The sequence below is a fragment of the Gigantopelta aegis genome, chromosome 4 (genome assembly GCF_016097555.1).
Source record: "Gigantopelta aegis isolate Gae_Host chromosome 4, Gae_host_genome, whole genome shotgun sequence".
Lineage (NCBI taxonomy): Eukaryota > Metazoa > Mollusca > Gastropoda > Neomphalida > Peltospiridae > Gigantopelta > Gigantopelta aegis.
The window spans coordinates 20,515,352-20,528,198 of NC_054702.1; the positions used below are offsets into that span (position 1 = coordinate 20,515,352).

Consider the following 12,847-nt stretch of genomic DNA (forward strand, 5'->3'; position numbering starts at 1 on the left):
ACACGCACACGCACGCACATGCACAAACATACACACACACACACAATATTTGAAAGTGCACGTATAATTAAATAATAAGTAGTATTTCCCTAACTTCCTGAGGTCAGCGCCAAGCGAAAACAAATAAGGACGAAACGTTATACAAATGTCAAAACATCAGCACACTACTTTCTTTCTTCTTTATACTTATTTTCGTGCTTATATCCAATTAAGGTTCAAACACGCTGTCCTGGGCACACACACCCAGCTATGTGAGCTGTCTGTCCAGGACAGTGGGTTAGCTGTTATTAGTGGTTAGTGAGAGAGAAGAGGGTGTAGTGATCTTACACCTACCCATCGAGTCGTTAAAACTAGCTCTGCCATGTGACTTAACAACGACACCACCGAGGCTGGTAGCACACTACTTTGATAGGCCCAAACCATTTACCTCGTCGAGCATTTGTGTTGTCCATATTAATGGAGTTTTAAAAACAAATTCTGCAGGTACATCAGAAACGAAAAGGACATCCCAAATTGCCATTGGACTTCTCGTCCAGAGCATACTACGATGAATTTTCTCAAGATCGGAATAATCGCGATGGTTGGATAGGGACGTACATGTACACCAGCGAACACAAAACAAGGCTTAACGAAGTATTGTCTAAAATATATATACATTCAATTTGTACTCGTAAGTACTTTCATTCAACTAGCTACGAAATGTTTATATTGATGTTGATCATGATATAAAGGGACATACCCTAGTTTCAGCCCATGAAAATGCACACTAAGTTTAGTTAACCTACAAACCTTTAACACATTTGGATAAAGTTACAACTGAGTTAAACATGAGTTTGTGACTTTGAAATGATGAAATACCCTCTAAAAATAGACTTAAACTCGACTCCATAACTGTTACTTCTCAGACGCACGCGCGTTTTTAAAAATATGAGAAATGCATTTTGTGATAGTAAAAACGCCAGGATCACCAAAAACACTTCGAATGTACGGAAATGGATAATATTAACAATAAAATCTAAGTAAAGTATGACTTCAGTTATCATAAATGGCTCTAATAGTAAAAAATATGCCTTAGTGTTTAAAAACTAGGGTATTTCCCTTGAAATAATGCTTTTGCATTTACTGTAGTTTAACACCCAATAGCCGATGCACTTTTCGTGCTGGGGTGTCCTTAAACATCACTTTATTAATTAATTAATTAATTAATTAATTAATTAATTAATTCGTTCGTTCGTTCGTTCGTTCGTTCGTTCGTTCGTTCGTTCGTTCGTTCGTTCGTTCGTTCATTCATTCATTCATTCAACTAATGGTATTTTATCACTATTGGTTTTGCATAGACGAGCACACAACCATTAGCCAATTAAACAGGAAAAACAATATCTACCTTTCTACCCCGCTCTTTATCTCTCTCACGTGTTGAAATAATCAAATATAACACACCAATTTGCTTTAGTTTAAAAGGTACTACGGTGTCATTAAACAAGCATTCCTTTCCTTTTTGTTCATGAAAATAGATTTGTTTGTAATGCACGGGGGCGATAGAAACGAAGTCACCCCCACACTCCCTTCTTTTCAATACACCTTTTTTGGGAAACCTTTCTCGGCACTATGGGACGGGATGTAAGCGAATGGTAAAGCGCTCGCTTGATGCCTGGTCGGTTTGGGATCGATCCCCGTCGGCGGGCCCATTAGGCTATTTCTCATTCCAGTCAGTGCGCCACGACTGATATATCAAAAGCCGTGGTATGTGCTATCCGGGGGGGGGGGGGGGGGGGGCAGTTACCCCCTAAGAATCTCACTTTTTTTTTACTCCAGAAAATAGCATACACATCTCAGGGTTTAATTTGTATAGTGTTTCATTTGTTTATAAAAAGTAGTGCCCCCCACCCCCCTTAGGATTTTGATCAGAGTACAGCTCTGTCTGTGGGATGGTGCATATAAAGGATTCCTTGCTACTAATGGGAAAATGTTGCGGGTTTCCTCTCTTAGACTATATGTCAAAATCACCAAATGTTTGACATCCAATGGACAATGTTTAATAAATCAATGTGTTCTAGTGGTGTCGTTAAACAAAAACAAACTTTTTTCTCGGCACTCCCTATAAACGTGACTCGTCAGTCTAGAACTAGAACCCCCCCCCCCCCCCCCCCCCCCCTGCTAAAATTCCTGCACACGCGCCTCTATCTCTTGTCTGTAGGAGAAACACATCGAATATAGATTTGAACGTGCTGGTAAAACTTAATCTGTCTGTATTGCACGAAGGCATATGTTTGAACAACACCAATTGTTTGATCAGTAAGTCACGGAATATGACCTTTCACAACACTCGCCTCGAACCGAGGATGTCCAAAGAACAATGTCTTATATCCCTTTGACAAAGTAAGTCAATTTAATGCAAACATCGATGATAGCTCTTCTGTGAAAGTAGATACGAAGAATAGCCTTGTCGAATTCGTTTTTTCGTTAATTCATGTTGGCACCGCAAAGCGTCAATTGTTTATCTTTCTGTGTTCTGCCGACCGGTGTTTATTCCATAGACACGGAAAAAAGTACAGTGATATCATAAAAACAAACAGAGCATGTTCACGGGGGTATTTCCATATACGACCGCTCGCTAACGGAATTAATAAGCTTTTACAAGTTGATATTGATACGATGAAACGGTGATTTTTAACGTATGTGTGTTATGAGCCCATATCATGGTACTGTAAATGGTTTCCAAATATATTTTCAGTCATCAAATTTTCAACAATATTCGGTTTTTTCTTCTGTTTGATACATGGCTGATAGTTAGAGTTTCAAAATAGCAGGTGCTATATTTAGGTCTTTTGCTTTACATATATTTGTAGTGAATAACTAAACATTAAAATATATCAAATATAATGTTTGCCAAATTAAGTCGTAAATATCAAAATTGTAATGTGTTGCAATTCGGCGTAAACAGTGCTGTTCTAGACAGTCCTTGAACAAAAACAGGCTGGTAGGTACTGGGTTCGGATCCTAGTCGAGGCATGGGATTTTTAATCCAGATACCGACTCCAAACCCTGAGTTAGTGCTCCGCAAGGCTCAATGGGTAGGTGTAAACCACTTGCACCGACCAGTGATCCATTACTGGTTCAACAAAGGCTATGGTTTGTGCTATCCTGCCTGTGGGAAGCGCAAATAAAAGATCCCTTGCTGCTAATCGGAAAGAGTAGCCCATGAAGTGGCGACAGCGGGTTTCCTCTCAAAATCTGTGTGGTCCATAACCATATGTCTGACACCATATAACCGTAAATAAAATGTGTTGAGTGTGTCGTTAAATAAAACATTTCTTTCTTTGAACAAAACGAAAAGAAAATCCCCACCACCACACACAAAACAACAACCCACATATAAAACAAAAACTAACAAAAAAACCTAACAAAAAAACCCCAAAACAACAACAAACAACAAGAACAAAAATAGCACACAAAGTACTTAAAAACTCGCGTATCGACTAAAATAGCAGCTAGGTCTTGTGTTTATAAGACTTTTAAAATATAGATTCAAGACTAACTAAAAAATTAACATGATAATGTTTTACCTTTCATGCAAGCATAAACCACAGATCTAGACCTGCTTTACACGCCGTTAATGCGAATACCTTCATACCTAAATTATCGTTCCAACCAGTGCACCACAACTGGTTAAAGGCCGTGGTATGTGCTTTCCTGTCTGTAGACAGGTGCATATAAAAGATCCCTTGATACTAATGGAGAAATGTATCTGGTTTCATCTCTAAAGACTCTGTCAGTTACCAAATGTATGACATCCAATAGCCGATGATTGATTACTCAATGTGCTCTAGTGGTGTCGTTAAGCAAAACAAACTGTTTTACTTTTCCATACTTCCATGAAAGTGAAAAAATACGACTTTAAATTTTTATAATAGTTATAATTTTTATAATAGTTATAACTATTACATCAATATAAAATACTATCAAATAGAAAATAAACTCTTTCTGGAGGAAATGAATACACAGCACAAATGGAAACCCATTCTACGGTTCGACACATCTCGTCAGTTGCCGAATGTTTTCGACAAATAATTTTTTTAATATATGTCTTCATTTTTTTTCAATAAACATTAAAATGTACTGATTCAGCATTAATGTTTATTTTATTAATTTAAACAATAAAGAAAACAGCTGCAACGATCTATTTCCTTTTTTAAACATTGCTGAAAGTAGATGTCCACGCAGTTATGAACGTCGGTTTTCTAAGCCACGTTAATGAAAAACATATTTTATTGCTTATAATATATATATATATGTACACACATATACATACAAAAAATAGGATTGGGCACAAGTTATCCAACTTACGAGGCCCTCTCCTAATTACAAACATTAAATTGTACAATAATGGCGACTGCAATTTTCAGTAAATAAATTAATTAATTAAAGTAAACGTGACATGAGTTTGCAATAATATAAATTTATAAACACGGTAGTAATAATAAGAAGTTTATTTTATTTAACGACACCACTAGAGCACATTGATTTATTAATCATCGGCTATTGGATGTCAAACATTTTGTCATTTTTATATATACAGACAGAACAGCACATACCACGGCCTTTGCTATACGAGAAATAGCCAATGGACCCAGCCACGGGGATCGATCCCAGACCGACCGCGTATCAAGCGAGTGCATTACCATTGGGCTACGTCCAGCCCCAAGATGCATCACTGACCGAAATGATGGCTGATATTTTGAACTTATACTTTTTCATCTCTTTGGTAAAACTTGCAATGTTTTTTATTGTTATAGATGAAGTGGTGGACTGGATAGCTGTGGTGGCAGTAGTACTCATGACGATAAGTGAAAATATTTGGATGTAATTGTGATGGGCATGTAATTCAAGCAAGGTTTAATACTTACATTTCACAAGAAAAAAATTAATAAACAGTTTTTGTCATCATGTATCTTTGAGTCTTGCTATTTTAGTAATTAATGTGTCTTGTAGTTCCGATGCGTTTATTGCTTTAATTTAGTCCGTAATACATTTAGTAAAATATTTGATTTTTTTTTCACTATAAAGAGTGTGGTTTTAATTTCAAGAAAGACAAAATTCGAATAAAAAAGACTTTTTTTTGGTAATTACGTAGGAAGCTCCGACGAAAGACGGTTATTCAAGAGACTAGATTTTCTAGAAATTATGAAATAAATTTATGTGAAAATATATTATTGTATCGTCCTCATGAAATATTTATTTATTTATTTATTTATTTATTTATTTATGTAGTTAGTTAGTTAGCTAGTTACTTTGCTTTGCTTTACATTATTTTACTTTATTATTTATTTTATTATTTATTGATTTATAGGCATAACCATAATCATAGCAATAGCGATAGTGATGGTCATACTTATAGTTATAATACCTAGCGGTGATGCGGTAATAAAACTGAAACTGAAAGTAGGGGACAATTACGCACCCAGGCCTTCTGCTTGCAACCAAATGAGGATACATTTTGCTTCATTTTTAAAACAATGTTTTTACTGTGCTGTGCTTAAAAAAGGTTAAAAGACTGAGAAAAAAGTGTGTTGTGTTTAACGACACCGCTAGATCACATTGAGCAAGTTCTCATCGAGTACTGAATGACAAACATTTGGGCTGCGTTCAGCCAGACCGAGCAGAAAAACGTCCGCTAGACTGGTTCATGCGCTTCACGTTAAACCAAATGGCCACGTCGGGAACCAATCAAATAGTTTGCGAACGTTAGCAAAACGTTTGCTGGTTGAACCTATGCTTGGTAAAGGTAATACGTAGCCTTCAGAGTGAAACCAGCTGCATTTTTCCATTAATAGCAAGGAACTTATTATGTACACTATCCCTAAAATAGGACATCACATATCATAACCTTTGATATACCAATCGTGGAGCACTGTATTGGGCAAGGACAAAAAAGCCAATAGGTCCGCCGAGCCGGTTCGATCCTACGACGTAAACACTTCAGGTGTATGTTGCACTATTTACACTAGCGACTGGACTAAACCCCGCCCACAAACACTGAAGCGTGTTAAATTAAAGCGACACTGTCGGTGGTACTGTTACTATAGTTATTTATTTTAACTGGTCATTGACAGATGTTACAGTACGACACGTAGCTCGTTTGTTTGTACGAGTTTGAAATAAAGCATTAATTTTAACAAACTGATGGCGACGTCAACACACGAGTAAATCCTTAGTCGGTAAAAATTAAACTGATCAAGCAAAACGAGAGCTAATTTCAATATATACAGCTGACAACCATCTGTGACTCGGTGTTTTCAATCATATAGTATACAACAAACAATCATCATATGCTAACAGCCTCATGCGCATTCAAATACGTCTGAACATAAATATTCAACGAAGCGTAATGATGTCATAGCGAACAGGTTGCCGAGACCCAAATTAAGGACTCGGACAGCAGTTTTGAGATGAACCAACAAAGCGTTTTACGGAGCATAAAGGAATTCCTTATCTGATTGGTGCTAAAACCTGGGAGAATTTATTTTTGCAAATTGTATTAGCAAAATGCCTAATTATTTAGTATACATTTGTTTACAGTACTGAAGCCAATTTCACAAAATATCGTAAATTTACGTCTGCGACTAGAGTTAAACCGGTCATACGTTGACACGTGTTTGAAATCTGTTTCACGCAGCAAATGACATCATTACTGAAGATGGAGCATTTTACTGACAAAAGAAAACAAAATATGTGTATTTTAAACTATATTTGGTTTATTGTTACTAGTAACAAGAACTGTGGTTTAGTCGTAGATTTAAGTTTACGTGCAAAACTAGGCTTCAATCAGAAAGGATTTAACTATCCTCCGCTGAAGTGCGTTAACATATGTGTATGTAATAGTCAAACCCGACATGCATATAATATATAGATATCCATACATAAACACACACACACACACACACACACACACACACACACACACACGCACGCACGCACACATACACACACACACACACAAACATACACATACACACACACATACACAGTGGCACGCAGAAACACACATAATATACACTTGCACACTCCTGTCTAACCACTTCACCCCCCCCCCCCCCCCATATACCCGCTCACTGGATATAGCCTGAGGTAGGATCAATCTCACTCGATGGATTCGGGTTTCTTCCAGCTGGTGCGTACATAAAATGTCCCGTCTATGTGAAAGTGTGGTATAAAAATCATTTGCTAACGTTCAGTATAAGTATATCTCTCTGTCTGTCTGTCTGTCTCTCTCTCTCTCTCTCTCTCTCTCTCTCTCTCTCTCTCTCTCTCTCTCTCTCTCTCTCTCTCTCTCTCTCTCTCTCTCTCTCTCTCAAATGTACTACGGTTACATTAAACATATATTCGTTTTCTTTCATGAGTTAACACTTTCACCAATAACAAATTATTTGGTGCAAGGCATCCATAAATTAAAAGCCGGGTGTCAAAGATCAGGCTTGTTCAAACGTGATGAGAACAACGCAGCACGTTGCGTGTGACAGTTCATTCTGATGTCCATCGTAAAACTGCCGACAGTATACGAACATCCACGATAGCAAAATGAAAATGACAGAACGAAATAGTTTTACAGAGTAGTAGGTCCAAGCGTATTGATTGCATCATCGTCTAAAATATTTTACATACCAAAACAAAATAGTTCTTATTGGAATAATATATTTTATAATGCTAAATATATTTTATAATGCTAAATATGTTTTTCATTTTTAAAGTTATTTATTATTATTTTATTTTAACATTACATCATGTGTTTACAATGTGGGGTCAAATATCAACACGTCTTTGCTAAACTAGCAGATAGAGATAAAATCGAGTTTGGGCTACTAAAAAAGCTATAATTTTTGTCAGTCTCTCACCCTCTCTATTTCTTTCTCACTCTGTCTGTCTGTCTGTCTGTCTGTCTGTCTGTCTGTCTCTCTCTCTCTCTCTCTCTCTCTCTCTCTCTCTCTCTCTCTCTCTCTCTCTCTCTCTCTCTCTCTCTCTCTCTCTCTCTCTCTCTCTCTCTCTCTCTCCCCAAAGTGTGCAAATAATTCTATGTCAGACACATAAAGGCTGTAATTTAAAATATCCTCAGGTGTCATTAAACAAATTCTTGTATTCCTTTCCTTTTCTTGTCGTTTAGCTAAATCAGTTTAATAGTATATAATAAGATCTAAGCTTAATGGCGGTAAGCCTGGACCTCAAACTCGTAATTGATAAAAAAAAAAAAAAAAAAATCATTCGTAGATAGTTGGGTGGAGAAATCGCTTGACTGTTCTCGAGCCGAACCTCAGTCAAAAGCTGTCGACAAACAGTCGCTGGAAATCCAGCCTCTAATATCTGTTTGAATTGTGTGTGAGCCCCAGCCACGACAAACGCTCCTATGCCCGTCAGCCAATGAACGGAGTCGAGAGCTGATCTCTGTGTCCGTAATGGATGGCTTCGATTGTCACACGTGAACAAGTCACAAACGAGCCAAATGGCGCAGGGCAGGCTCGCAGTCAATCCGGCCGTTGATTGGCTGTCCGATGGTAAAGGTCAATTTGGGACTTATCTGACTGCAACAACTTGTGAAGTGAGATATCAACGGCGACAGAGTGTGAGAGACAGGTACTAGCTACTTGGATTAAGATGAACCGTTCTTCGGGGACTTCAAGTAAGTGCTTCAAGTATACATGGGTAGATAACAGATATAAATGTGTGTGTTAAGAGGTGGTTTTTTTTTTAATTTTTAACATTAAAGCTTCCGAATGCAAAAAGGTATTACTGTGGTTATGTGAATAACGGACTCGGCTACTTTGTGATTGTAAACACAACTATTTACTTTGTTTATTTTTGACATTTGACAGCTCAGACATGGAATTATCCCCTATGCCAAAATATATCTGTTCTGTATTTTGTCTGTTATTCACCAGAATTATGATGTACTGTGTGAAAAATGTAAAAGTGTGTGTGTGATGTTGTTGTTTTTTCTTCATTTTAAAAGTGAATTTTTTTTTTCTAGCTGGAGAAATCCCAATATTACTGTACCTAATTATATATATTTCTACCCCCTCAACCATTATTATCTCGAGTTCAGGACCCTCATAAGGCGGGTGGAGAGGTCATTCACCACATCGCTTCACCCATGTCAATTGTGAAAGTGATAATTATGCTGAGTTAAAATGTCTAAAAGTCAAAATTGACAGGGGACACAGCCTTGTCTACCAATCACCGTGCATCTTTTTATTCCTTATGTTCATTCTGTTATGATATGAATTTTTTTTCACATTTCGTGAACACTTCATTTTTATTCATAATTCGTTGATATGAAAATAAAACCCACATTTTAAAAACACCAAAGCTCTGTTTATGTTCCCTCCCCATTACATTAACTTTCCAATTTTGTTTTAAAGTAACTAACTAGGTGTGTTAAAGTAACTAACTAGGTGTGTAACAAGTCTGATATCAATTTGCATTCTATATGTAATATAATTTACTTGTACATATAGATGAAAAGAACATTCAATTTTCATCTGATTTCATGTTTTAGAAAAATCCACAGTTTTCCAAAATAGTGTTTTAAAATTTGTCTTGCTAAAATTAATAATACAGATTATATATTTACCAATAGATGACTATGAATCTGAATTAAATTTTATACACTTTGTATTAGCAATCTTGGTGCATATACAAACAATATGACAACTAGTAAATACAAAATGGAACATGAATTAATAAATATTACTATTAAATATTATTTATTATCAAAACTAAAAACAAGAAACGTCCAATTCAGCTATCTGGTTCAGTGAACTGAAAGCTTGTAATTCAAATACTAATTGTATTCCTAACGATAATTTCAATAATGTATAAATATATATTCGTGTACATCCAAGGTGTCATTAAAATTAATATATTTAAACTGCATGCAAATGATTGCTCTTCCTGTATATAAAATATATAATAGTAAATTGATTGTTACTAACTTCCTTATTCCGATAAATGTATATTAGTGATATACAATTAGAGATTTTTATTAGTTGTTGATTAATGTGCAATGTCAGACATTTTATTTAATGTTATCTCACATGTATCCACACTTATAGGACCGTGCACAATTTTCCAAAATGAATGGAATGAAAGAAAGAATGAATGAATGAATCAGATACAAATATATCGGCTACTGGGTGTCAAACAAAGGTAATTATATTAATAATTAATAAATCAAATTAATGATCAACATCAAAATAAAAATTCTAAATTTTAAAGTGTAAAGAGCTATGAAAAATATTGATATCACAGGAAAGTATAAAAAAAACCCGAATAAAAATCAACAAAAATAATTTAAAATGTTACAGAATATAAATTAAGAAAAACAACCTTTTTTAATAAATGAAAATATATTTGTTTACTTTTACTTCTATTCGCATGGTCATTATTTGCTGCATGATAAGAAACCTCACCTTCAACTGTATTTATGCTTTTATATTCCTCATTAGAATCCATTTAACATGCTAATAAATTAATGTCATATGCAAGCATGAATTGTAGACAATAAAATTTACTCCTGACTCCTATCGCCTTTTGAAAACAAAATTGTTGATATTATTTCAGTTATTTTTATTTTACGTTTTCATATAATTAATATTTTGACTCCTAGAACTAAACAAAATAAATATGTCACTAGTACTACTGTGGAATACAAAAAAAGAAGCACATACCACGGCTTTTGATGCACTCGAACCGGTCCATCATAATACTAGTATATACGAGTATATATATTTCATTTGTCACTAAATATATCTGCTCGTTAACATGTTAATGGTTAAAGCAAATACTAGATAATCTGTCATAAAGAACAGAACAGTTGAATAATAGATAAATATATAGGAATATACTACATAATCTGTCATAAAGAACAGAACAGTTGAATAATAGATAAATATATAGGAATATATTGAGACACGCACTGCAATATAGATATTCATTGATTATTACAGTACTAGATGCAACACTGACAATATGTTATTACGTTCTTCAGAAATATACTATAGAACAGATCGTTTCCAAGGATACTATCACACTTAAATATTATTTGTGGACTACTGAGGTCACTGACTCTACGCTGTTATGTACTTTCACCTGAAGCGCTCTTCGAACCACTGAAACAAAGTCCGGTTAAAAAACACATTGCATTGTACAAAATTGATAATTAGCAAGAAGTTGTATGTAATGCTTAATTCAGTGATAAAAACAATTTGTAATTGCCAAACATATACCAAAATAATAGCAAATGTGAATATATTAATATATATTAGTCTACGTTTTGATGATAAAAGTAATTCGGTATATAATATAGACTGCTAAACTGGACTGAAAGACAATGTTCACAAGACATTATTATTCTATTATAGACACCCAAACTAATGACATTCAACGTTTAAATGCATTAAAGGGACAGACCCTAGTTCTTAAACACTAAAGCATATTTTTCACCTAGACTCTAGTTTTAACCCGTAAAAATGGATATTAAGTTTGGTTACTTTACAAACCTGTAACAAATTTCGATACAACAGAGTGAAACAAGAGTCTGTGATGTTGAAATACCCTTAAAAATAGACTAAAACGCGACTCCATTACAGTTTCTTCTCAAACGCATGTGCCTTTTTAAAAATACGAAAAATGCATTTTGTGGTATTAGAAACACCAGGATGATCGAAAACACTTCGGTTGTACGGAAATGGATAATCTAAACAATAAAATATAAGTAATGTTTGAGTTTAGTGAGCTTAAACGGCTCTAATAGTGACACATATACTGTAGTGTTTCAGAACTGGTGTATGTCCCTTTACTCTTATTGTTGTTTTAGCGCTATGATCACCTAGGTGATCTTAAAACTGAGATATCTTCGCAAAACAGGACCCAGCGCATTTAACGCTGTCTAGTAACTAGAGTCTTTAACATGATAGTTGCTATGGTTGGTTTCAATTTTAATATAAAATGTTAGGGGGTGGAATCTTAACATAGATATTGCCTGTTGAACAATCTCTAACGTACTATAAAATGTCAATAAGTAAAATAAATTATTTACATACAAAACCATCTTTATTCATGAATTTGCAGTTACCAAGTTAATTTGATTTTAATTCTGTGTCATGGCATAGTGTTATTTAAAGTTTAAAGAAGTTATAAGTAGGGAAGGGTTTGCACCATAGGAACATAATAATATGACCGAAATCTAGTAATATGTAACAGAACAATATCATACAACTGACAAATATCACGGAACAACATGGTAATATACTGGACAATAATTATGATAGAACGTAATACATCAAAGAACATAATCACATTTTGAAACATAACTGCATGTCGAAACCAACGGTATGTTTTTTGCTTATCTTTAATCATTATAGTTTAAATCGCAGTACTTTAAATCGCTCTACTTTAAATCGCTATATTGCTGGAGAGCTTTCCAACTTTATGTTCATCTAGGATTGGAGGCTTTGTGCAACTCAGTGGTAGGCTGCTCATGTGAGGTACAAATGGTCCTAGGATCCATTCCCTTTAGCAGACAGACATTTTTTTTGTGTACTTTATACTCGGTTACAACCAATGCTCCACGACTTTGATAAGAAAATCTGTTTACTGAAAAATGTATATAAACGATTATTGTTAATAAATATATTGCGGTAGAGACTTTCTTCTTTCATTATCTAGTCGTAATTGTTTAGAGACATTACAATAAGTTCAGTATCCTTATCACTTGGTATTTCACTAACGAAGTACGAACATGTTATTTCACGAAAAAATATGTATTACTGGTATGTCTTGACAATATATGACACAC

The 12,847-nt window shown here is 34.9% G+C and overlaps 1 protein-coding gene across 1 annotated transcript in view; it reads left to right on the forward strand.

The window, feature by feature from the left end:
• The first annotated feature begins 8,380 nt into the window (after positions 1-8,380).
• LOC121369663 (nuclear receptor subfamily 2 group E member 1-like) overlaps positions 8,381-12,847 on the forward strand; it is a 38,536-nt gene continuing 34,069 nt past the window's right edge. Inside the window, exon 1 of the mRNA XM_041494710.1 lies at positions 8,381-8,671. Coding sequence (XP_041350644.1) covers positions 8,647-8,671 — 25 coding nt within the window. The 5' untranslated portion in view covers positions 8,381-8,646. The remainder of the gene's footprint in view (positions 8,672-12,847) is intronic.